At 37.7% G+C, this 27,677-nt stretch overlaps 1 protein-coding gene and 1 long non-coding RNA gene across 8 annotated transcripts in view; one reads left to right on the top strand and one right to left on the bottom strand.

Moving 5' to 3' along the window:
• LOC110360016 (uncharacterized) overlaps window positions 1-18,675 on the bottom strand; it is a 128,223-nt gene extending 109,548 nt beyond the window's left edge. Inside the window, exons 1-2 of one of the 7 annotated variants that reach the window (XR_010473698.1) lie at window positions 3,166-18,512; window positions 1,424-1,505 (exon numbers count right to left, since the gene is read on the bottom strand). This is a non-coding gene — a long non-coding RNA (uncharacterized LOC110360016). Of the gene's footprint in view, window positions 1-1,423; window positions 2,739-3,165; window positions 18,513-18,536 lie in introns of those variants that run through there. The other 6 variants (XR_010473702.1, XR_010473701.1, XR_010473705.1 and 3 more) reach the window with 6 other exon arrangements.
• Window positions 18,676-18,931: 256 nt separating this feature from the next.
• On the top strand, window positions 18,932-27,306 carry ZSWIM2 (zinc finger SWIM-type containing 2). The gene is made up of 9 exons (XM_065068922.1): window positions 18,932-19,149; window positions 19,271-19,347; window positions 19,952-19,992; window positions 21,661-21,877; window positions 22,134-22,385; window positions 22,724-22,808; window positions 23,854-23,975; window positions 24,731-24,884; window positions 26,370-27,306. The coding sequence occupies exons 1-9, from the start codon at window positions 19,012-19,014 to the stop codon at window positions 27,111-27,113; spliced, it is 1,830 nt and encodes a 609-aa protein (XP_064924994.1). The 5' UTR covers window positions 18,932-19,011; the 3' UTR covers window positions 27,114-27,306.
• Window positions 27,307-27,677: the final 371 nt, after the last annotated feature.

Raw genomic sequence — 27,677 nt, 5'->3', positions numbered from 1 at the left:
TAGAGTTGCTTCTTTCCTGTCACTCATTGTTCCAGTCCTGTCGGGTTAGGAGATCATTCTGCCTAGCAGGGCAACTTTTTAATTAAATATACCGTTTTAGGAGATAATGCTATAGCATCTTCACAAGGGCTAGACTGGGTGAGGTTTGATCAGATATGGTTGATTTGAAAGAAGCATTTCCCCTTCAGAACAGCACTGTGGCATGTGAAAGGAATTAATTTCAAGCTATTGCAGACTTGGTGGGAGTATGAGTATTAAATCTACTGACTTGGGAAAGTTTTATTTTGCTGATACTCATGCAAATGTTTACTATAAGTCATATACTTTGACAGGAAGAACTGATGGCTTGCACTTAAAGATCTGAATTTTAATAAACATAAAAACCGGAATGGTAAATATAATGAAAACACTATAGATAATAGAGGGGTTTTAAAATTATTTGCTCAATTTTTGCATTTAATATTACACCTAAACCTCCATTCCACAATTTTATAACTGTGTCTTTTTCCTATAAATAACTAACAGATCTTTTAAATTATTTAACATTAAAGGGAAGGTAGATTCCATTTATTCACCAGTTTACATTTTTCTGAATTTAAGTGACTGGTTTAAAAGAGAACTGTCTCAGCTGCAGAAACAGATCAAACAGAACTTTAACATCTACTGTAAGGGGCTGATTTTTGAAATTACTTTACTGGAGCTTATCTGAATAGTTGGTCAAATTCATAATATCAATATATTTCTGTATTTAAAAGTCTCTTTTTGCTGGAGTTTGATGCAGAATCATGAATTACTCATGGATTAATCAAAAGACTTCCCACATTCCAAGAAATCTGCTTTTGAATTTTGTGCCTTTATGAAAAAAAAACAAGCCAAAGAAAAAGTCAGCCAGCTTTTGTTGTGGTTGCAAGTATTTTGCAAAGCTGCATTACTTAATTAGGAAATTTAATCAGAAAGAGATTCTGTGGCTTAATATCTAGTTGTGCAATAAATAGCACCACCCATTTTGTTTAAAGTATGGATTAAATTCTGTTGTGTTATATGTTAACATAAAAGCAGCTTGAAAGTGCTGAAGTTTCACTCAGCAACCTAATTGTGTGCCTTTGATAGGGTATGTTAGCTCTACAATACAGGTCCCAGGACAAAAACTGTCTTGAAAAAGTAATGTGTTCTTATACTTCCTTGAAAATGCTTATCTGCCATGTAAAAAATCTACACAGGATTTAACATTTAAAATAATGACATCTAATATTTGACACAGTGAAATACACTGACAGGCACACTTGAAAAATGGGATGCTATTATAGATATCATAGACATTATTGAGATAATATGAGAAAAGAAGTTTAAAATATTCTGATTCCATTAACTGCTAGGCATAATCTTCAGTGTAATAAAAGAGAGAAGCCAATAGAGAACTTACTGGTGAAAAAGCAAAATGAAGATGGCCGTCATTTAGGTCAAAGATAATTCTTCACTGATCAGTTTTCACAAGTAGTATAAACCTATATAGTTGAATAATATTACACAGTTCAGTATGAGTGATATTTAAAATTGGCTGCTGTGAGTTAAATATATAATCCTGGTATCCTTGGTGATGGCTTTGCATGTCTAGCTTTCGTTTTAAAACACAACTGTGCCTCAAAAAAGCTCGTGGGGAGGGTGGTGTGGGGAAACTACCTGGCTTTAATGCTACCAAAACAAATAATTTCAGTGACCAACACAAATACACTGAAATATTTATGGCCATAGAGTAAGCAGAGAGCCACGCAGGACCACATTCTTGCAACTATAAAACAAGGGATGTACCCAGAAGTTACCAGGGCGTTCTGAAGACTCAAACACTTCAAAGAATGGTATTCACAGCTTGCAGAACTGCACTCCAAATGCACTACTGCTTTCAGTCCAAAAATGGACTCAGAAAATCCCTTTATGTGGTTCTAGCTTACTTTGCAAATTGTATTTTACTGAACAACAGTTCCAAGCCATAGAGGATCAATGGTGCTGTTTTCAATCTCTAATTTATTAAAAAAAATATGTACTCAGGGAAAAGAATCCAAAGGTAAGTATGATGATGCATAACAATTATTTTGCTACATTATTGTGTATTTGGTACAAATATCACAAGGTTGCTTAATAAATGGCAGGCCAAAGTTCACTACAAATATTTCCAGTTTAAACATTAGACACAATCTCTTAACTTCAAATTGTAACATATTTTTTTAAACACTCCAGATGTGCATTTGTCTGCAGGGAAGAAAAGAGGGGCAGACACAATCTATGCCCTTTTTTTTTGATCCTGGAATATTACAATAAAAATGAACATTAAGAAAACAGTGCATGTGTCTGGATTATTTCAAAATGTAATTTAACCAAGCTTGAATCTCATGGGGGTATATTTTCAAATCCCTTTGAAAAATAAGCCAAAGGCTTTAGTGGATACTGTTAAAAACAACCAACAGCTAATGAGAACAACATTTTTATTCCATTCATAGAGCTCATCAAACTCATAAATTAGAATAGAGAAATAAATTATTCCTTATGTATTGGTTTAAAGAAACTATAGTTGTTACATAGTGTAAGCTTAACCTGATAGGCAGTATTTTAACATAAACTGTTACTAGCTTCCTGGAAATGCCACAAAATGTATATTTTCTCTCAGTTTAAGAGAAGGCACTAAGGAAGCCAAAGAGAAAATAGATACAATGTTAAGTTAATTATCTGTTAAAGATATACCCTCCTTTAAGGAATTACAGAGATGCATTTTTATAGGTCACATTAGGGAACCTGCTCAAGACTCTGTACAACCTTCAAGGTAAACCCCGAGCACAGTCCTAAGCCAGTAACAGCAAACGAGTTTGGGAAGAAGGTGACAGAAAATCAACTTACTGCATGTACAGGTCACTGCACAAGCCCATGTATAAGCACCCTTTCCCCCCAGATTTATAATGCAATTCAACACAAGTTGGTCTGCTGCTGCTGTTGTTTCCTCTGCATTACACTCTCTTTTCATGCAAAAGCATACTATAGTAAGTTAGGTGGTGGTTTTTGTTTTGTTTTTTTTTTTTAAATCATTTTGAATCACTAACCAAGATAAATCACTCTACTTTCAAATAGAAAATGTCTGAGACTACGCAGGATGTGCATTGAAAAACCTTGTATTACCTATTCAGCCATCTTCAAAATTTCTACTTCCATATGCTGAGGACCAACAGAGAAAAAGGCGTGAACCTAGGGAGAACACAAGAGCAGGCAAGTGTGCTATCAACATTTCTGTTCTGTCTGGACAGATGTGCTGACAGGCACAAGTGGCTTTCCAGCAGCACAGATACTACATTTGCTTGTGTCCACTGGAGATAAACATGCTAGCTACAAAACCTAATTGTGCTTAAGATCTAGTGGCCATTATAAACAACAATCTTAAAGCATGGAAGTATGTTATTTATTCCATAAAAACCCCACACAAGCAAAAAAACACACACAAACAAACAAAACCAAACAAAAATAATTTGCCCGCCTTGTAGAATGAGCTAGCTTTGAGGAAAATTCATACAAGCCAGTGGAAAAGAGTTCCACCATACTTCTCACCAATCAACTAGCTGAATTATTGTTTGCCTGATTGCGAGGCAGCTTCTAAGCTGCTGTAGTAGCTCTTGAACAAGAATAACAAGTGGATGTTTGAATTTTCTTTTTTTTCTTATTATTCTAGAATATTGGCATATTCTTATGACACTTGCATTCCCTTTGTGGACGGCTCTTCCTGTTAGTGGTCTAATGATAAAACATTAGAATGAAAAACTGCTAGCAATCAGCATATTACAGATTTCTATATCTAGTATTATAATTTAAATGTGGCATTATGAAGAAAAGGATTAATGAAAAACATCTGTTTAGAACTTAATGGTTTTGCAGTTGTGTCAAAAAATAGTTTAAAAAAGGTGCACATGCAGAACCGATGAAAAAAATAGCAGCTTAAAAATTACTTTATGTTCATGTGTGACAATCAATAGCCTTTTCTTAAATCAGCTTTAAAAGTTCCTTGAACCTCTTAGAAAGTATAATGCAATAACTTTATGTGAAAGACACCCACATTCATGTGGTGCAACTGGCTTTCATCCAGATTTCTGACTCTTCCTCAGGGAACATCAGGAACAGCTGCTTGAGCAATGAAAGCACTTCCAAAAGTCAAAAGCCTCCTCTTGTGTCTGCTGTAGCTTAACACAAACAGTTGCCACCAGCTGTAGTTGCTGGGGGGAGAAGACAGTCACTGAGAGAATCAAGTGCTGGTGCAAGAGTGTGATGTTTCCTCCAGAAAAATGGGAAGGAAGGGAAGGAAGGGAAGGAAGGGAAGGAAGGGAAGGAAGGGAAGGAAGGGAAGGAAGGGAAGGAAAATGTGCCACAGACAGATGGGAGCAACATCTAGATTTGCCTTTCACTGGATGAGATTCAAGTACCTTCGTCTAAATGGTTGCAGGGCTTGGTCATATGAATAGTTAGTCTGAAAAGAACTTCTGAAGTGTCTCCCATGACTGTATCCCAGATTCCAGTTTTGCATTGTGTATTACGCCAGGCATCACAGTCGTCTTATAAAAAAAATGAATACTAGTGAGGGGACAAACCTAAAAAAATTAGTCTGTAATACTATTTACTTCATGTTTCCAGGAGAGAGATTAAACTGAACCTAATAATAATTTATTAATATGGCTCTCATCTGTTATATAATTTATTTTAAACTTGCAGCAAGTTTTCTATCTTATCAGAAATGGTTATTGATCTTCACTTAAATTTGCACTGTAGGCAAAATAGAGGCCTTTTAACATCCATAAATCGTAACTCTGCTAACCAGGATATAATTAATATTCACTTGCCTTGGACCCAAATATCAGTATACTAAAATAGTGTAACTAACAACAGATTCTAAGAATTTTCTAATACTGTGATGGTGTAACTGGACATAATGTACAAAAATTTTATACAAGTGTGTGATCAACCGGATCACTAAATAGGCAAAGACAGCTCAGTGAACACATGTAGCATTCAAGTAAGCAAAGTTCTCCAACAAGATAAAGAGAACCACCTCCTTACTACACAAGAAGAATGACCAGCAAAGCCAAAAACAAGATAAGCAGCACTGTGACAATCCTTTTGGAAGGGAGTGGGCAATAGCATAAGAATATCACACACAGTCAAGGAAAATAATTTTAGTAAGGTTAATCTTCTAAATACTCATTACAGGCATCTGTAATTCCCTATTCTCTATCCACATATATTCACCTGCAACAACATTACAATAAAGATGCATTAGGCAATATTCTAAAATACATTGTCTAGTCTTCAGTAAATCACATAAGTGCACACCAAGCTGTAAATAACAAAAACAGTCCCACTAAATGAAACAGAATGACTTATTTTTAACAGGTGGAACATTAGGAAGTTTTGAAGTCCGATATTAAATCCTAACTTTCTGAATAATAATAAAAAAAATCACCAGGACCACAGAATCATAAGAGTGACCTAGCAAAATTCCACCACAGACCCACATTTCCATCAGTAAAAGTGAATTAACTCTATCTGGTAAAGAAAGGAGCTATAGGACCTACTTATTTTACTATACTGGGTATCTCATGCTACCTTGATCTGTGACCAGACAAGAGCAAAAGTTATGGCAGCACCAGAGGGACAACCACCAAGCCCCGTCCAGTCCAATCTGCACAGGTCACAGTGCTCTTCAGAACTGGAGGGAAAAGAAAGAGAGCAGAGACTACAGCTCTCTGAAGGTATTTCTTTTCTCAGTTGTCAGGCCTGTTCTCTACATAAGGTCGACAGAGGTCCTCAATATTAAGAGTTACAGAATCATAGAATGTCCCGAGTTGGAAGGGACCTACAAGGATCATCAAGTCCAACTCCTGTCCCTGCACAGGACAACCCCACAGTTCACACCATGTGTCTGAGGACATTGTCTAGTCTCTTCTTCAATACTGCCAGGCTAGGCGGACAGGCTGAAGAGGCATGAACAGAGAAAATCAGTAACTACAGCCTTAAATATTTCTCAGCCTACAGTAGCTGCAAAACATCAAAGTAATGTGATTTTGCAAGCAAGTTGAAACAGTAGTTGTGTTCTAAGAATTCAGGGCAGAGAAAATTAAAGATGTTATTTTTATGTCTATTTCTTGCTGTTTTGCTTTTTTTGGAAATTCTCCCAGGACATTTTGAGTTGGTCTCTTTACAGTTCCTCAATTGGTCTATGGGGATTTCTAAAATCCAAGCTACAAATGAAGACATCTTTTATGATCACATCCAACATTGAGCACTACTAATAAAGGAAAATTTGATGTGTTTATTTTAGTCAGAATCACATAATTTACAGAGGCAGGCATAGCAGTTCGGGTGGACTGAAAAACTGTATTCTCTGTAGACAGTAAATAGATTAAAACACTGAACATTTCTCACATCCTTTCATACTATCAGGCAGAGATCCGACTTCACGATTTGAAGGCTAAGCAGCAAACTCAAGAAAAACTCTGCTCATTTCTTCATATTCCCTCATGCTGTAGTTGAACAGAGAACACTAAACTGGTAAGAAATCACATCAAGTCATGTAGCTTATTGATAGCTGGCCATGAGAAACTGTTTAAGTGACTGGATTTTAAAGGAAGTTTTTGTTTTATTGAAATGCTGAAGCTTAACAGTTTTCTGTTTTCTGTTCCTGGGAAAATGGGATAAAAGGTACTAAGGTTCAAGAGCAAGCTTCCATATATTGACTTCTACAGGGTTTTTTGATCTGTCATTTTGACCACTTAGTTAATTTCTCATCAGTTCCTATCTGTCTGTTTTCAACTCTCTTGCATGTAGATCATGAACTTTCTAATGCAGAGCCAGACACATGTAGTGTGTGCTCCCCGGCATGGCATAAGCTATGCCCAGGCTTTTCACATGCATTTGGACAGTGCCCAGCATCATGAGCCCCATAGTCCCCAATTAAAGTGCCTACGCTCTATCACAACATGAATGAATACGTATTGAACATATCCAGTAGACATTAATTTGTCAAATAGCTTAGGGTGATTTTTCTGTTTCCTAAAGGAGAAGGGCTTGAAAGGAAGTCACTCAGGCTGTAAACAGGAGTTTATCATATTCCACTTCCTTCTGAATCGAGTAACGATTTTTCTTTTTATGGCTACCTGATTTATGGCACCACACAAAGCTCAGCTGCTACTAAGAGTGAATCTCAGCAGCACCACAGGCTCCTCTCCCAGATTTTAACTCCATTATTGCTATGCCCGACAGATTCCATATACCGAATATTTGCAGAAAGCAAACTAGTCTATAGATCAAATATAAATAATCACAGCACTCAAGTCTGTCTGCATTCAGAAGAAAGACATTTGCTTCACACATTCTGAGGCTATGTCTCTGCAATGAAACAGGAACAAACTACACGAAGCAGCACCTCTAATCCTTTTCTCATTCAAATTCTATGGTAGGAAGGAAGATATGGTTTATTTCAGTGTATCTAACATCTGAACTTTAAACTCACACCAATGCTGATCATCTGTATTTTTGTCAGATAATAAGAACAGATGGTGATATTTGATACAAAATAATCAGCTAACTTAGTGAAGAGTTGGGTATGGGATTTCATAACAAGGCATCTGATGAGGCTGATAAACAAAACTTCCCATGGGAACAGAATAGTGGAGATAAAACTTGTATAACTACTTCAAAAAAGAGCAAGTGAAGGTACACCTAATTATAGAAACCACAAGGCTTACAACCTTCATGCCACTGGAAAGGTAACCTTCCCACAGCTAATAAATGCCAGCAGACAAACTGCACTTGAATGTCCTGTTCTTTACCAAGAGAACCATTTTGCAGTAGTACAGGTATTATCAAATAAAATAACTGGAACTGAAGCTGGTCAGAAAATTTTTCTCAAGTGCTCTTCTTCAGAAAATATTATTTTTTATTACCATTAATACTGAACTTTTGGCAGAGAAGTCTCAACTGATTTCTTTTGCACCCCTAAAATTTCTGAAGTATCCAATTTCCACGCCATTTTTCACAGAGAAAATTAACCTGTTTTTTCACTACTTTTTGATGTCTGAAGAACAGTAATCTAAAAAGCTTTAGACTAACCATAATGAGCTTTGCTTGCTGTTTTTTCTTTATTCATTTTAGAATTAAAATATATTACAGAGATTATTTTCACCCTTCCTTCTGAATGTATTTTTATTTAGGAAAAGTATTATAGGCATTATAATGGCATCTTAGCTGTGCTGAAAATGAAGAAATAAGTTTATTTAACAGAACAGGATACAACAAAACTTCCTGTGTTTTGTCTTATGTCTTGTTTGAGAGAATACCCATTATTTACAATGGGTCAAAAATAAGTTTAGCTAGAAATTGAGTTAGCTGCTAGTTCTGTACATCTCAGAAAAACCAAGTCTTTATCTGTGCAGTTTGTAAATGGGCTTTCTCAAATACACAGTATAGTCTGTGCTATTCATATTATATGTGGTATTAATATTATATTCCAAACCAGTTTGGATTGTTCTTACCACAGGCTACTCAAGATCATGGGATAACATTGCTTCAGTGGCAATGCAAATTCATTGGATTTCGGTATTCCAGAACTGAACCCTTCATGGTGCCATTATCCCTCTATTTGATTCACTGCTCAGATTGTACACAAATTTCACCTGAGATTAACAGGATTCCATTATGCAAGAGGAGTTCTGCCTGTATACAGACCACCAAAAGGCAACATGAAAACAATAACTACATAATAAGAGCAACAGCTGCTGGGCCCATGTGGTTTTTTTTGTTCAACTTACCTGTCTAGGATCAACAGATTATTCACATCATAGAGTAACTGTCTCCAACACAGGATAATAAAGTCATTCAGACTGGAAGGGACTTACAGTTGTGTAGGTTACCCTACTGCTCAAAGCAGGGTCAATAGAGAAATAATTATATTGGTCAAATATATGTTTGTCTTAAAATATATACAAATATAGCAAGTTTCCTTGTTAACTTTCATTCTTGTAAGATCTTTAAGACTTGGTATCGTAAAGTAAAACTAACAACATCAGTAGAAGGGTCTTCTAAACCAAATGCTATTCTGTTTGGTAATGCAGTACGACACCTATTTGTTTGGGCTTATGTGCTAATTCACAGCAGGAAGAAAAGAAGCAGAGGTATGATTATTTGAACAGCTGAAGAACATTGCAAAGAGTTTATGATGGGAAGACTGTGACCTACGAGAACCTTCTCTACTACCAGCTGGTTTTAAAACCTGTATAAATTTGAAACTTTAACACATATAACAAAGAACTAGGAATTTCTTACTTAGTGAAGTGTAAGATCCAAAGACTCTACCTGATGTTTCAAAAAAAACAAGTAAAAAAAAAATTCTTTTGTCTCTATGTGTCTTGTTCTTAGAAATAGTAAACCTCGCCAAAATAATAAGGTTTTCCTCATCATCACATCTTTCAGTTGTGGATGAAGATCAGAACAAATAACAAGCTAGGAGGAAGTAAATGGTGTTGCTGTCTACAATTCACAGTAGACAGACAGTGCCTAACCTCACATTTTGAAATCTCGGCCAAAAGAAAGTAGTGCTGAAGAAAATGTTTCTTCCACTGAAGAAACAACTGATTCTCCACTGAAGAATCACTTCTTCAGTGGAGAATCAATTGCAAATGTAAGAAAACGTAATTCTGACTTGAAAACAAGAGAAAAGAGACACAGACTCCTCACTTTGCATCATATTTGGGTTTGAAAATATGTGACACATTTTAAATATAAAACACTATGATGGTCATAAGCAAGCACTATATAGGTACATTCAAGTGTGGGAAAAAGAAAAGTGTGGGAAAATGCAAATAGAAGGGGTAATGAAACTTGTATTGACCTTTGTTCAAAGTTCCCAAGAGTAAAGACAAAGCAAAATGTAGCTTACATTTTAGCAATTTTTTATGATGCCCTACATTTGATTTGTGAACTCAGCTGTACTCAATAACAACAGCGAAAAGGGTGAGGATATAATCTCTTTTTAATCCTTCAATAATTCTTAGACAAAACCCACTTATGTGTAAGCTATTTGTTTCAGTAGTGCAATGCCCAAGAGATTTTTTCTTTTCTTTTTCCCATTTTTTTTCCTCTTTTTTTTCCTTTTTTGGTTGAGATTTTCAACAGAATATCAAAGTAAACTAAACAAAGCTGAAAGGAAAAAGCTGTGTTCCTTTCCAGGAATAAAAAAGGAGCCTCCATAATGCTGTTCCTCACAAGGGATGTCTATAGTCTTCTGATTATCTGTTTTTATATGTTTTAACAATGTTTAAAAATTACTCTTCCTGACTTTGCATTCATTAAAATAGTATTTCTCAAAGTCTATGTGCTGTTACATTGAAAACCGTCTCTTTCCTAAAAATACTGCATTTTTTTTTATTCTACAACTTTAATTCGAAGAAAACCCATGTAACAAATATTCTCAGAGACCAGAAACATAAAAGCATAAAATGAAAAAGCCACTGCCACAGCCCTGCAAAACCACTCAGTTGTGTACAGAGATCTTCGAAGAGCATTGCCGATGTTTTAAAAATCTTGAGTTGCTGCCAGATGTGTAAGATATGAAATCAGTTTATTGCTGTATGGTGAGATTTTCTGGAGAAAGGTCCAACCCTCCTGATGCTTACAGGCAGTTAATACAAACTATACAACACGACAAACACAGAACATGGCTAATGCAGATACAAGCAAAAGAGTTTTTCTAAGAATTAAGGGCATACAAACAAATACTTCAAAGATAAATGACTAAGTTCTTCCTAGAATTAGAAAGAACAAGGAGGTTTAGATTTCCCCACAGACAGAAACAGGATTTCTGCATTATTATTTCTTGCATCATAATAATCGCTACGGATCGAAACAGTCTTTGTAGTCATTTACCATCTAAGACATATCTTTTATTCTCTAAAGCTAGGAATAAACCTTTCAAAATCTTTTATATTCACCAAATGTAAAATACACCAACTCCTCAGTCGCATCACCCTATTTCATTATGAGAAGTGGAGACGCAGCCATTTTCATAACAGTCTATGCTTTTTCCCAAGCATTTCCAAGAACGCACTCCTCCTCCAGGATCTGTATGCCTAGAAATGAACGAATGAGCCATGGATGTATAGAATCCTCTAACCTGCCAGATTCTTCAGAGATCATCCAGAAAAAAAAAAAAAAAAAAAAATGGACCTAGAGCTCTCTGTTCACAGTGAGGATTCTGAAACAGGGCAATGATACTTGTCACTCTACCACAAAACATGAGGAGAGCCTCTAACAAGATGTTGGCACCCTACAAATGCCTGCATAAACAGGGAGAGTGTCTCAGGCAGACAAAGCACCATTATTTCATTTAGTTTAGCCTGGTTAGCTGATGACTTGGATTCACCTTGGGATGGTTCCCCAAAGAAAATACATTTCTCACGGAGATTTCCTCCCAGCTCCTATGAATTTCACTGCTTAACAGTATGACCATGCCCAAGAATGCTTTTTATATCACAACCTTTACAATTATGTATGTGCCATTGAAGCACAAAATAAAAAAGCAGTAAGAAATAGTTGTTTTCTTACTAGCTGCCTGTTGTTTTGACTTAAGCTTTTCAATGATTTTATAGTCTGTTATTTAAAAACAGTACAATCCAACAATAAGCCCATAATGAAAACAACTTCTTTTATCCTCAGAAAAAACAAAAGCAAAACAAACAAGCCAAAACCCACCACCATCAAACAAAACCACCCTCCCATAGTTGAAGCAGAACATCAGCTTTTTTAACTTGCAAAGAACTCCAACACCCTCTTGTGAGAAATGATCAGAACACAAGCACAGTTTCACAATGTGATACTGTGCAGTTTCGAAGCAGCTTCCATCGAAACTAAATTCCTTCTAGAAAGATAGTGAGACTGGAATAAAATAATTTAGATGGAATTATTTTTTGCTGATCAAAAATTTCAAAGATTGCAGAATTAAAATAATACCACTTATATTTCCTGTAGAACCACTAGTATACTCCCTCCAAGCACCTCTTCTCTGAGTGGGCCATCTGCTCTGAACAAGCAGTTTAAATGCCAGCTGAATAAAAGGTCTCCCTCAGCCTCACCCCTTCTTTCTTTAGTTTCACCTTATGTCTAATTCTGGGCATTTCCTCACTGACATATTTTATGTTTTAACCTGCCAGTGAGCATAGCTTTTTCTGCGTTTGGATTTTAGCTAACAAGAAGAAGCGATTTCAAGTATGACTTACGGATTGTCGTAGCGATGAACATCTCTGTCTGAAATCAAGGAAAGGATTTTAGCCAAGCTCAAAGAAGATCTGTAATGATGTGGCCACACATGGCTAAAACCCTCTCATTTTATTTTTCATTAAATCTCCCATTCTGTTACTTGCCCTTGTTACTACCTTTAGCACTGCTTGTCACTACTACAGGTACATATCCCCTCATTCTCTCTACACAAGCATGAGCTCTGTCATGTCATGTGGTCACACATCTCTTTTCCAGTTGGTAGATAATGTTTTACTGTTAATAATTCACTTCTCCCTTTTCTATCCCCACAGCAAAATCCTGACGAACTTTTCTGAGGTATTGTAAAAACATTTACACATGCACAAATGAAGTCTGCAGTAATAATACAGACCATAATATAAGATCATATGAAATTGTTCAAGCACTTTCACTCACAAGTAAAACGGAAGAGGCTGGCAGGGTCAACATAGCAGGATGGCGAGCAGAGGCCAGCTGTTCATATACTTACAGTAGCAACTCTACACAAAAGAGTAGTAACAGTTACTTGCCATGAGGGACTGCTCCTCATAGGCCCTGACTGAAAGCTCAAGTATAATTGCTACCCTTATTCTCCATCTCAGGGGAGTGACCTAAAATAGTGCTTAATGTGAGCAGTCTTTAGGCACAATCTCTGACCCCAACTGGTGCCATCCCTTGGATTAGATGAAAAGCTTTACCATGGTCTCTGAGCTTCAGCTGCTGTGAACCCACCATTTCTAGTTCTTGGTGTCCCCTGTCAGACATACAGGCCGAGACTAGGAACTCAGAAGTGTGGGTTTAAGTCATTACATGGTCCTTATTTACTCATCTGTCACACATGTTCACAAGACTTTCATATCTGGTTACTTTTTCCAACCACACAACACTCCAAAGTGGTAGGACACGAGCACTGTATGCCGGGTCTGTACTTCTGGATGGCTAAAGCTCAAGTGCTGGTTTCACATTGAAAGTAATCTAGTGATCCTGACAGAGGAAGCAAACCCTTTTGAGGCCCTTTAAAAAGTATATTAAGCTCTTGGCACAGCCACTGAAGGTGTGAAAACAAAAATACAACAAGTAGAGAAGGGACAAAGACAGTTAACTGATGCAGTGCTGCACTCACTGCCACTGTCACTAGAACAAAGACTCCATTGCTCACTTCCCTGAAGACACAGGCAAGGAATGGGCTTAACTCTACTTCTGCAGTCCCCTATTCCTACAGATATCTGCATGTGTTATTTATGGTATGACCCAGAACTTACAGGTAGTAGCACTAAATTGTAGTAGAGTTTCAACTGGTCCTTAGAGGCAGGAGATGGAACTCAGTGTGCCTGGCCTGATTTGTCCCATGCTAGGCAAAAGCCAGAGGATAGGAACTAGTGTAATGTATTGGGAAGACTTTCCTGCAGCAGTAAACAATGTACCGGAAGCAAAGACAAGCTGCAAATAGATCCAAATTTAGCACTAATGAACATGGTCCCAAAATACGGGCTATCAGTGCTGAAAACATAAAGTTCCTATTAAGCTGATTTCACATTCCAAAAGTATAGAGAAGTGGAAAGCCCACTTTTACCAAACTAAGAGGTCATGACCCACAGCATTTCACTGTGTCAGCTTGCTAATGTATTGTACATCATTTAAATCTTGATATACAGCATACTGTATGTTAAAATGAGGGAATCTAGAAGAAATTTAAGGCAACTCACATCCTCTTTGTTAACTGGCAGTTTGAAATTGTATCTGGTCAAATGAACTTCATGTTCAATTCATTTTTACTTAATCCCACTACAGCTTTGCTCTTTACTGGATAACTAATTATTCTTTTAACATTATGCAGCCCCACCTCAGGAGATGATACCACCTGTAAAAGGGTTTACATGGATACTTGTACTTAGGCTACAGTAATATGAACCAATCAACAATAAAGAACCACCCTTCCCTGACACTGAAACATACACAGCATATAGAATACTATTATTGGGTTATAGTATTATTAGCTATATACTACCTTAGCAGAGCTCCCTCAGCTTTTAACTAACCTGACGCTCTTCCTGTATTTGTACTTTGTGGAGCACAAGCAGGCTCACAGCTTCCTGTGTGATGGTGATAACATATGTCTGACTTTGTTGTTGGCAGCTGGAGTGAAGGGGAAGACAATGCCCTTTGACCTCTGAAAAGCAGTATAAAGCTTATCAGATCCTCTCCAGATATCACTGAAGGAAATGGGCTGGAAGAGTTGGCTCCACATAGGAAATATATATATAAAAACCTGTCAGTACTAATCTTTTTGTAATGTCATTAAAAATGTACTTTTGCAAATCTGAGTCCCTGCTAGACAATGTCATTTGTACAAACTGAACTGAAGTAGAAGTGGAGAGGAAGAATTATATAGCACACATTAAATTTAGGTTCCTATCACATGAAATGACCCAGTAATCAGCAAGTATCAACACCGCTTCTCTTCATGGTGCCAAAATAAATTTTTCTTAGTGATTATTTCTCTGCTCCACTTCTAAAGTAGACCTTTAAAGGTCATGTATTGTATAAAAATTATACACAACTTTTCCCACTGAACAGTCCACTTCGAGGTTTTGTTTATCTGCAAAGCCTTCTAGATGAACTGTGGTAAAGTAGGATGATGGACTGACCCCCACAAAAACCTCGTATCTAACGAAAAATTGGCAGGCTATTGTTGGGATAATGTCCTCACTGCCCTGCCAGATATGGCAAGGAGCATTAGTATATTAAGCTTTTAACAATAATCACACTGTTTTAAATCGGTAAAACACCTATTGGATTTACCTTGCAGTATATAATTACAAAACCAGTTAAACAGCACCAACATAAAAGTTAAAAAATCAAAATCACTCCAACTTTTTTTTGTATGATCATTGAAAAAAAAATAAAAACAAACACAACCCAAAAACCAGTGACAACAAACACAAGATAGAAGAATTTCGTTTCTTGAATCTCTGCTTGTAATATTTTTCATTCTCATGTGCTCTCTTTTTAAATCTGATGACACCAGTTAAAAATTTTTTCAGTATCCCCACTGATATAACAGAGAACATTTCTAGTCATTTCAGCTGGAGATGGTTGCAAGGAAAAAAAATATAGAATCCATCATCCTCACATTAAGTAATGGAAAAAACCACCCAAAATATGCAGTTGTTGGGCAAGGCATCAGCAAATGTAGTGCCTCAAAATCTTTTAATGGAAAAGATTTTAATTTGTTGGGTTTTTTGTCCCCCCTATACCAACATTAATACACAATAGTATATAACAAAGTTTTGTGTTTCACTCTCAGAACCCTAGTCATCTTAAATAATGGTATATTAACAATGGTTAAATCATCCAGGAATCAGTAAGTCACACTGGAGATCATGCTGATGGTATCAATTTAAGAATGTAAGCAAGAACAAATATAATTTCCATATTATTTAAAGATATTTTTTAAAATAACATCCAAGCAAGATTATTGACAAGAGTGAACATGCAATGTTCCACTGCAAATCTGCCCCTATTTATCAATGCTGTGCTCTGTTCCAGGTATCTGTCAGAACCCAAGCTTCATACTTCTGGTAGAGAGGAAGAAGGGAAGCAGGTTTTTCTGATTTGGGCTCTTTGTTGGTTTTTCTTATATTTATAGCTTCTGAAATTATGTGGAAAGAATGCAGCTATTTGATGTCTGCCAGAGATCGGTACCTGTGTGGCTTTACACAGAATCTGCTGTTCAGTACCGGGAGCTCACAGAAGCCAGTGTTCTAGGGAAAAAATTCAAATCCCAAACTTATGCTTGTTGCTTAATGGTTATTCACAATGCAGAAACAAAGTGATCAGGACTCCACTGTGTCACTGTAAAGGCATACTGAGTGAACTTGCCTAATATACACTGAGAGCCCTGAGCTCGCAGCCACCTAAATGGACAAGGCAAGGGAGAAAGGAAACGCTCCTGATGGAATATTGAAGTACTGCATGATTTTCTTCAAGGTCACTCAGGAAGTCCATAAAAGAACCAGGATGGTTCTCTTCAGTCCTGGTCTATCATTTGCCCACAAGATCTTCCTACTTTTTAAATCTTACAAGCCTTACGTTTTTACCACTGAGTTAGTATCTCTGACATGAGACATCTTATATTTTCATGATCTGCAGGAGATTTCAGAAAACTAATGATTCTTTTTGATTCCCCAAATCTTTGATCCTATTTTGCAGTCTTTATCCCAGGTTCCCAGGATAAAGCAATTGTGAAACACAGTTTAGAAATATTAATAAATTTCATTAATTCTCAGCCAAGGCAGGGAACATCCATCACACTTAACAGGGGAAGAAATATTTATCCTGCTAATCTTGTAGGTTTAAGCACAACGTAGGTATGCATAGAAAAGGACCAAAGCGTATATAAGAAAATACCTAAGTCCGAGGTCAGCACAGAAACCTCCTTCTTCCCAGAAATGGGAAGGTCAACACTTCACTGTGAGTTTCAAAGTGATTAAGGGGAAAAGGGAGCATTGACAGAGGCATTCTCCACCCTCTGTATTCAAGAGCTGCCAGCACATGGAAAAGAAGATACAATCTGCTTGGAGAACATCATGAAGAAAACATAAAATTTATAATTAGGATGCTTACCTGAAAGAGGAAATATTTAAGATTACACATCTGTCTTCTACTTGTTCATATTTTGTTCAATGATGTTTAACAGAGAGAGGTCATCCAAAACACGTGCACAGACCAGTATATAAAACAGCAAGATAAAAAAGTCACCTTTCTGCTCTCTGGCCCAAAATTTCTTGACTTAAAATAGCATATTTGCAACAACAGAGGGACAGAGATCCCTTCCATGTAGCTTAAATTCTGGAAAATGGAGAAAATGGAGATTTGACCTTCCACAAGTGCAGGAACCAAAATTGTCTTTGACTTTCCACTTCAAAATTAAATTCAGAATTGGCCTCCAGCAGTATTCAAAATTGTATCCTATAAGGGTGAAATAATCCACCACTGTCTGGACACTTGGTAAGAGTTTACAGAGATAAAGATGGATGATGTCAAACCTAGCACTGAGAATTGCATAAATCACAAGACCATGGACTGGTCTTGGTTATTCTTAAAATTCCTCTTCCCTCAGAGCAGATACTATTAATTTCTGTATAGGTGTTAATGCTATGACATTTTATGTCTAGTGGGAAAAAAAAAAAAAAAAGAAGTAGCATTTTTATTCCCTAAAACATCAGTCAGAAGGGATGACACTAGCGGTAAAGACAAGGAAAAGAACAAGCTCATCTAGATTTTACAGAAAGTCTGCGACTCTTAGCTAAAAATAGCACTCTGAGGACTTTGCTTAAGAATGTTGCACCAAGAGACTTTTTCTATCGATCTCTTTCAGCTCCCTACCATTTAGCCTGCTGGCAGGAATCTAATGAAATGGTTGAAAGAATAAACTCTGAGGATTATTTGACATGCCACTTAGTTAAAAACTGCTACTTCAATCCTTCCAGTTTGACTTGTCCACTTGAGTTGACTCAAGTCACACTTTTGACCAACTCACCCAAGCTGATGCATCATGCCACTATATATGTAGTTAGTGCCTTCCACATGACTCAACAGTTCTTTCTGTCCCAGGTGCCAGGGTCCCCAGGTGTTTCCTTTGTGAACCTAGCATTCAAAAAACCCCCCTTTCTGTCTAATCTCTTGCTCACCTCTGCACTGATCTGAATCAGGGTCCTGCAGCTAGACTAGCCTTTCTCCATCGCCACTCTTCCTTCACCAGCTGGCATGGGGGGTGGTGGCCATCCATTGTGAGGTGGCCCCAGACTCCTGCTGCCTTTCCAGAACCTCCTCTCAGCTCCCCCAGCAGCCCTGGGGCCGCTCTGCCGACTCCTCCTGCCTTTCTGGGAGCTCTGCCCCTTCTCTGTCACTTTCCAGCAAGGCTTAGTCACTTCTGAAATAAAAAGGCATTTCAGAAAAGCCCAGCACAGGACAAAGAGACTTTTATACCTTTAAAAAACATAAAAGGGAGTTAGACGCCCATCACCTCATTATATCCATGTATATTCCAGTAAAACACACAAATAACTTTGATATTATTAAAAAACTTCCTGACTGTCAATTGTTCCAAGAATTGACATAGATATTTAACGTGACGTGAAAATAAACGCATTTTTACTGTCTATAGGGAGTGCAACAGTTCCCCCTACCGACCGCAACACAAACACAAACCCGCCCACCTCTGGTAAATGTCTCCAGAACTGCTTGCCTTAGAAAAAGCACGTCATAAAACGTGTCTTCAAAGTGCGTTAAAACAGAACGGCGGAGTGCCGAGGGAAAAGAACAAAGCTGGGTGAAGAGGCGACGTTTCATTTTCTGAAAAGATCTTACAGATAACGGAAAGTAAAACTACCAGCGAGGCGCCGAGCACGCTCATGGCTTTACAAGCCCAACGCTGCGACACGCTGCAGGGCGGAGCCGCGAAGCCCGCGGAGCCTGTGCTGGGCACAGCGGCGGCGGCAGAGACCGGACCGCCTGAGGGAGCTGGGGCCGTGCCCGGCGACCGAACCTCTGAGGCGGGCAGGCGGGCCGGCGGGCGTCCGCGCGGCGCGGCGGTGCCTCTGGAAATGGCGGCCGTGCCGTTACCATGGGGACCGGCCCGCGAGGCGGCTGCGGCGGTTGCGGCCGTTGGGCGCGAGCTGCTCGCGCGCAGCCATGCGGCGGGCGGGCGGCAGCGCCGAGCTGAGGCGGCAACAGGAACGGGCGCTGCGCGGCACCATGCGCGTCGTGCGGGAGCTGGGGCCCACCGCCTTCCTTCTGCAGGAAGACGGCCGCCGCGGGCCGCCGCTGCGGGTGCGAGGGGACGCCGCGGGGCCGTTCCCGACCTGGGCCGAGCTGGCGCGGCCCGGCTGCTAGCCCGGAGCCCAGGGCTCTGGGTCTGACTTTGACGGACGGTTCTCGCTGTCTGTGGCAGGTGCTGCTGGGAGCGCCGCATTCCTGCACCTGCGCCGCCTTCCGCGCGGGAACGGGCCTCTGCGCGCACCTCTGCTGGTGAGGCGGGGGGCTAGGGAGAAGGTGTGTCTATAACATAAACCCGGTGCCAAATGGACGCGCACAGGATCCTGTTCAGACTTCAGAAGAAACCCACGCAGCTTCCACCGAAGCCCCTGGTGCGCTGCAAAGGGAGCCACAACCCACGGCCCTGACATGAGGTGTCACGCAGAAATCAGTGACACAGTGATTGTCGCATTCTCTCTTCCCTCTTAGAGGGAAGCACTTGATAGGCTGAATCAAATTCCACTAAACCAACAAAAAAATACTGTTTTTGACTGGGCAAGTTGTTGTGTTTTTAATTTCGTTGGGGGCGGGCAGTGTTTAGTTTTTTTGTGGGGGTTGTTGTTGGTTTTGTTTGTTTTTTAGTCTAGTGAGTAGAACCAGATCACTGAAGCAATGAAACAAGCCCTAGAACTGACAGGAGTAGGAGCTAGGAGTGGGACTACACCCTTGATTTATTTTTTTTTAATTTAAATTTATTAAACTGAATTTATTACAGTATGATTACTCAGCTTATCTCATCTAATCACACAATACTTTCTCTGTAAGACTGTGTAAGATTTGATGTTTTAACATATCAGATTTTGATTATAAATTGTAGGATATTGCTGAAAAAGTATCGATTACCAAGAGATCACGAATGTAAGTATTAGCCTCTTTTGTGGCTTGCATGTAGAGCTTATAAACTTTAAATGCATGAAGTAATGTCCTTCAGAGTTTTGATAAATTTTTTCTACATCCTTGTCTCCCTGTCTTGTTCTTCCTCTCCCTCCTTCACTTGGGTTGGGGGGAGGAAAAAAAAGAGGTAGCAGTAGAACTACAGTTATCTTTTATCACTTGTGTAGTGAGTCCTTCAGCATAAACTAATGTAACTGCAATGGCTTTTCTAGCTTAGGGCAACATTTCTACTTAGACATCATCATAACTGTAGTACTTCATGAATGCTGAAACTGTCATGGAGATTACCTCTCAAATTTATGAGCATGTGAAGAAAGTAAGCTGTCTAAAATTTAATCCTTTGCTGATTTTGACATTTGTGGCTTTTTGTCAGCAAAACCACAAAGCTTTCTAATAAAGAGGGGATCATCTGTATAGCCAGTTTAACCTTCTGACATGAGTCAAGATTTCTGGATATTATAGACCAGATTTTCAACTGTTTTTTTAGGTTTCCTTTCCTAGGACTCAAGGAACTCAAATAACACAAACAGCATAAACATCCCACAAAATCATTAGTCTAAAGATCTTTTCCCAAGTAGTAAGAAAGCAGCTAAATACAAACTAACCTTAAAGAATGGCCACAATTCTCATTACTTTTAAAAAAGTATTTACATATGAACCCAAACCTCTTGTGCCTAGTCAGAACCTACCTTTTTTAAAAATATTTTTCTCTCTGAAAGAGATTTTAGAAGAGTTTACTTTCTGAAGTTTTGTATAGGCAAAATAATTTCAGTAGAAAGTGAGCTTGTTTTTATCTAATCACTACAATTTGTAACTAGTTTCTGGCTGTGGAATAAAGTGACATGTTCTATCAGAACTGTGCCCAGAGTTTCAGAGAATAGATTAATTTGCCAAAGCTGATTGTTAGCAAAAGAATTTCTGACCTTGCATTACCTTCTCCTTGGAAAAATAAGGAAACTTCAAGGAAGGCCCTTCAGTGTTTTACTGAAATGCCAGCATTTGATTATGAGATTAGCCTCTTGACTCTTGAATGAGAAGCAAAATATATTAAATTGACAAGCACTATTAATTATACAAACGAAATAATATTTACTTATTTGTTATTCCATGTTTCAAAAGATGCTGCAAAGCTTAATTCTTTGGGATTCAGAAAACATTTTTAGGTTGTTTTGTTTGGTTGGTGTTTTTTGGTTTTGTTTTTTAGTGTGGTTGGGGGGGGGGTGTATTTGGGGGGGGTGTTTGGGGGGGTTGTTTGGTTGTTTCGGTTTGGTTTTTTTACTCTGACTTAAACATATCTATAAAGGCCTTTTGGGATGAAGCACTGTCTTGATCAATGCGTTTAGTGAACCAAATTTAACCTATAGAAAAATTATGGAAAACTTCACAGTTAAGAAACATTTTGGATACATTTTTTGCCTTGGACACCGTTTTAGACAAGAGCTTGCACGAGCAATATTGCTAACTGTTTCTGTGCAAGTTGTAAGAAACAATTCACAACATTTTTTGGAGCTGAAACATACTGCATAGATTTGACAGAGGGAGTACCTACTGCCTTTCATAGGTGGAGAATTACTACAAGTGACCTAACTGCAAGTACTGCCAAATCACTTTTAATTTGTTTACTTTTGCTAGATGCTTCTAAATTGGGTCTTCTGGAAAGAGAAATTGAGGATGTGCTTCAGCGATTGCATCAAGAACGAACACAGAATCCAGAGGAAACTCTCTTCTCACAAACATTACACCAGGAGAGCGATAGATGCATTGATCAGAAAGAAATTGATGAAGAGGATGTTTGTCCCATTTGTCAGGAGGAGTTATTAAAGAAAATGCTTCCCATCACTTACTGCAGGTTAAGTATACAATTTGTTCTTTGCCTTGGTACGTTTCTAATCATAGAAGAAATGTTACAAGATCTGCTAATATAGCTAGCTTCAATAAACACGGAAAAATACCTGGCAGTTGTTAAAGCCCTTTTCCAATCTGGAAAATTCAGCAATCCTACAAGTTAAAATGTGGGTGGATGGGAAGGAGGAAAAGAAAAGGGAAGACTACTTTTCCTATATGCTTATGGAGATACTACAGCAATTCTCATTCATTTTATGTAGATACAGCTGTGGTAACAATGTTCACATAAAATGTATGAAAATTTGGGCTGACTACCAAGATGAACTGGAAAATGACTCTGTAGTGAAGTGTCCACTTTGCAGAGAAAAGTTTGCACCTCTAAAGATCATTCTAGAAGAATTTAGAAACTCTAATCAACTTGTGACTGCAACAGAGAAAACCAGACTGGATAGGCACCTTGGAATCCCGTGTAATAACTGCAAAGTATTTCCAATTGTAGGAAAGTGCTACAAGTAAGTATTATTAAACCAAAATTTTGAATCAAGTGCTATGTCCTTGAGTCTGCCTTACAGCTTGTCACTTATTTCTCTGTCTTTATTATAAGTATTTGATTTCACCTATAGAGTAGACAGTATCTGCGTTGTAAACAAATACACATTAATGGCAAACAAAGCAAAGTGTTTTCTTTTTAAACTTGCTTTTAATGCAGTACATCTCCAAACAATTCTGTAGTACCTATCTGGGATTGTCTTTTTCCAAATAATAGATTTAGCTACTACTTTATGATAAGGTGTTAGCTGTTTCTTAGCCTAGTTCCCTATTCTGTTGATGTTTTTGTTTTTCCTTTTAGGTGCACTGAGTGTGTTGAGTATCATCTATGTCATGAATGTTTCACTGGCTTTTGCCATTCTCCACATGTTTTTATTTTTAGACAGGTACCAAACAAGTTTTCTGTTTTGTATCCTACCTTGAGCTACACAATATTAATTAATTACAATTCCCCTTATACAAATCATGCAGACCTTGCATTGAATTAGACTTCTTTAGCTACAAGCTAAGTAGCTACAGACAGACATTGAGATAAACAAAAATAACACCATAGAGAGCTGCCTGTATGTGTTGCACCATGGCACCTCTGACAGGGACAGCAGATACAAATCCATTTGATCTTACTTAACTTGCCTTTCTCATTTCTTTGTGTAGATAAGCCCTTGCAGTTGACCATGGGATGCAAAAAAAGGGCCATAGTAACCAACATAAAATGGGAAGATTTTTGAGGTTCTTTGAACTCTGCTTGTCCAGGGCATAGACATAATGAATCAGTGCCAGAATCTTCCCCAAGTAAATCTAACTATACCTTATTAACTTCTCAGTTGTATTATCTAGGATTGCTATCACCTTCTGTAGCAGGCATACCTGAGACTATTACAGGCTTTGGGAAGTTCTGTCAGCACGTGTTGTTTTGTTTTTTTCCAAGTAAGTGCCAAAAGAAATTTGCTAAGAGTCCAAGCCTACAACTAGAGCACAGAAACTGCAAAATTAAGGAGCTGTGAAAAAGTATGTGTAGTTCTACAGCTGGTTCTTTTATATCATTAGTTCACCATTTAGAATCAAAGCAGTTGGGGAAAAAAATAGTTAATTCCGATTATCATAAAAAACATTAATGGATATGCTTATGTTTTTGAAGTCAATTTTGCTGCCACTTTGTCTCTAGATTTCCAGAAATATCAGCATTTCAAGATTGAGAGAGAAGGTGTCCAAGTCCTAGTTGAAGACTTCAAGTAGACATTCTTTGTTCCAGACTTTATGAAAGTCTGAATAAGACATTTAATTTAAGATGGTTAATTGTATTTGCCACATCAAAAATAGTTAGGAAACAGATTTGTTGAATTGTCCTCAGTTCCTCTTTTAATCTTTTACACAAGTGCTTATCCTCTCTATCTTGAATCAATTTGTCTGAATTACTTTTGTGCATTACAGAAGAGAAATAAGAAATGGAGAACTCTTCAACAGCTTTCAGAATTATCAGCCCAAAGAGGAACATTTAAAAGCTCTAACCCAGAAAATAATTCTAGAGAAGAGATATTCTGTCCCCAGGAGAAGTAAGATGCTTTTTCCATACTATCTATTATGGCAAACATGAAATATTCTTTCAATGGTTTTACTTTAAAAGTATCTGAAAAAAGGCAATAAAAATATTGAATAAGAACATACAGCAATTAATACTTCTAATAAAGCAACAAGACATATTAACATAGTTAACATTTAATATACTTAGGAAACTAAGTAATTCTCTTGATGTAGTTTAGAAACTCATAGTAAGAAGCTAGTGAAAAGAATGACTGAGATACTTATTCAAACATTAATCACTTCTCATTAAAAACTAGAATATCAGTTACTACCCAAACCAGACTACCAGAGTAGGTTTAGAGTCTATAATCCAAGATAGAGCAAGGTACAATCCAACATAATTTCAAAAATAACGTAGCTTTGCAAAAGACCACAATATCACAGTATTTGTGTTATGAATTCTGAGCTTGGGTTTCAGAAGGTTGTGAAAACTTTTCTACCTTCTGTTCAGAGAAATTAATGTAGAAATTATTGCATAAAATTCAATGGCTTACATTATACAAGTGTTCAGACTAAACATACTGGTTATTTTTCTGGGAGGTGTGTCTGTTTATGGCTGTCACAGTAAGATCAACATCACTGGAATGATTTTCACAGTAGCTCTGGTTTAATAAACTGTTTAGCCCACCCAATAATTTAAGGTACTATTGAACAAAAGACATCTTGAAGCATTCAGCTTTAGTTGCTGTTTCTCCAAATTTACTGGGTTTTGTTTCTTTTCTTTTAGGACTAGTTGTACACCAAAGAACATCGTAAAATCTTTACCCGTAATTTTAATTAGCAAACACAGTAATTTACTTGCCCCAGGTATGCAGTGTAGACTTTGTCTGAAGAGCTTTCAACTCAGTCAGCATGTAAGACTCCTACCATGTAATCACAAGGTAAGAGAAAAAAAGGTGTTCTAAACTTTGGAGAACCAAATCTTCACATAGCCTGGGAGCTTGTGGCACATTGGACTTTCTGATGCCGACACTCTCCAGCACATGGTGGATTGGAACCTTGAAGGCACCACTGATAAGAGTGTTCATGTCCCTGGTCTGAAAGTTTGTATCCTTGCTGAACTGCAAGTCTCAGCCTGAACATCGGCTTTAAGGCACAGGAAGCACAATGGTTAGAAATGGCAGCTAAAATCATTTTTACAAATCAATGGCAAGAAGCAGCATAATGAAATGGTCTGACACATAATTCTCTGCTAGTAATGAATCAGATTGTTCCTACAGCCTGCATTCTTATTCTTGGAGCTTAGACGACGTAAATAACGCTAGAAACAAAAGTTGCATTCACACACTCTTCACTGTTATCTATTGTTACTGATGTTTACTTCTCTACAGAACAAATTCTGAATATTGTGGTACTTTTCTTCAGGAGCCCGGTTCACTCTTCATATTCTTGCAATTCTGGTACATGCTGCATCTCTCTGAGTAGGTTACCTTCAGCAAACTTAAAAAAACCAAACCAAAACAAAACATTATTTTGCAAAGATTTAGACCCTCTGGGATATTGAAATGCATATTCAGGTTTACTAGTTTATCAGCTGAGGCCAAAATAACCAGATTCTTTCTGTGCTTCTTAATCAGTGGCAGTTAGCACCTTCCCAGTATTTGATAGGCACACTTATGACCTCTGAGCAGTTTATAATTTCAAACACTTTGCGGTGGAGCTTTGATCTGTCTCAGTTTACTTTTTGCAAAAAGGAGCTGAGTTTGCATGAAAGTAGGGGAGCTTTTTGCAATCATGCAGCAAGTTTCATAATTTGGAAATCCATATTACTCAGCCAACCTGTGAAGATTATCTTTGCCAGTTTGTACCAGTATCCTTCATCGTGTTCATGGAACGTAGCCCTTTTCAGATTTATTTTACTCAAGCTAGCTTACCTGACCAGCAGTATTTCTTCACTGACAACAGGACAGTAGTAATAGAAATTCAAACTACTTGCCCACTTTTTAGGATCTTGGTTGCAATCTCAGCAGTTAATGACCTTTAGGTCCAGAAATTACATGGAACTAAATCAAAAGGGGAATTAAGCTGAAAAGGAAGGGTAGCAGAGTCAGCACTGATTTCTTATAGCAGTGAATATATGTGTAATTATGTTACAGTTAAGTAACTCAATATTTTCAGTACCTTTAAAAATGGGATTTAAATATCCAGTTTACAGCAGTCAGTAAAATTTTAACCTTCCTTAGCATGCCAATCCCCAAAACTTAAAATCTGTTCGTTGTATACATAAGCAACACAGCTCTTTAGCAACATTCCTGGGGGTTTACACTCCTAACATCAGAGGCTTCTGTGAATATACGCAAGAACAATTGATAGTCCATATTTAGTGAAGAAATATTATGCAACAGCTGACCTTATTATCTTTTAAGTTTCATAGGGAATGCATTGACAGTTGGCTACTGCAGCAAAGAAACACGTGTCCTATTGATGAATATGTTGTATACAATCCTCTGACTTGGAAGGATACGCCAGCCAAACAGGGAAACTACCCAACAGGCTGTCACCCAGATCTGAGCCAACCTGCAAAGCAAGTGGAACCAGAAATGTGTGTATCTGGAAGTGGATTATTTCTCAAGCAAATACCATCTAAAAATGCATCAGAAAGTTCTCAAAGTAGCTTCAGAAAACTTTCTAACAAAGATATGCCAAAGTCCCAAAAGGATTTAAGATTTTTTAGCAACCTCCATTTAGAAGAATCTGATCGGAACAGCAGTAGAAATCCAAGTTGTTTTTCCAGGCATCGTACGGATTACACTCTAAGCTCTTTTGAAACAGCATTTTCTGGTGAGGCCAGTACCATTAGAAAGGATGACATTCATAGTGCTTTGAGAAACCAGCATCAGTTTGACTGTGGCAAAACAAACAAAGCAGTTACTTTTAAAAAAGATGGCAGTAGTAATTCCACAATTCTAAGATATCCCAGGGAGCTGAATTTTGAAATCAATTTGTGCACACCAAGCCATTCCTCAAAAAAGGATAATAAGCATGTAGGAAACACCAGTCATCAACAGAGGCTCCTAACAAGACCACAGCTTAAATGTAATCATCTGAACTTTAAAACAAGAAAAATAGATTTGTTATTGGAAGGAATTACACTGCATACCAGCTCATGATTGTCTCATTTTAGATAACATAGTTATATTCTTATTTTTATACTCCACACACAAGAATTCTTCAAGACCGAAAAACAAATAAGTGAATAATCAGATGTCATCAACTCTTAAGTACTACAGAAATTAACTCTGTGCTGATCAATACTGTGAGAAATGTTCATATTACATCTTCTTGAATAAACAGAGGAACTGATTTGGCTGGTGTAGATGTATTTCAGAAAATAGCCATATATTTGTAAAATTGTAACTATTTCTTATTTGCAAGTTTTTAGCCTTCAGTCAAGTAAATTACTCATACATAAAATGCAGAAAGCTTTGTATTCTTGAAAGACCAGTTAGGTAATGGTTCTTATTCAGGGGTGTAATAAATTAAGCCAGATTCATTGTAACATTCTTGCTGAACGAAATTACATCAAATGTGCTATTTTCAAATGTACAATAGTAAAAACCTATTTATAGTATCAGGTACATTCTGTAAGATCTGCTATAGTTTCCTGATACTAATGCTCAAAAGAGGAGCTAAGCCTCCAAATAATATACAGGAACCTCAGCCATTTTCAATCA

This window comes from Columba livia, chromosome 7, assembly GCF_036013475.1.
Source record: "Columba livia isolate bColLiv1 breed racing homer chromosome 7, bColLiv1.pat.W.v2, whole genome shotgun sequence".
NCBI lineage: Eukaryota > Metazoa > Chordata > Aves > Columbiformes > Columbidae > Columba > Columba livia.
Note: the sequence above shows the minus strand (reverse complement) of the source record. Positions and strands in the feature narration are given on the sequence as shown.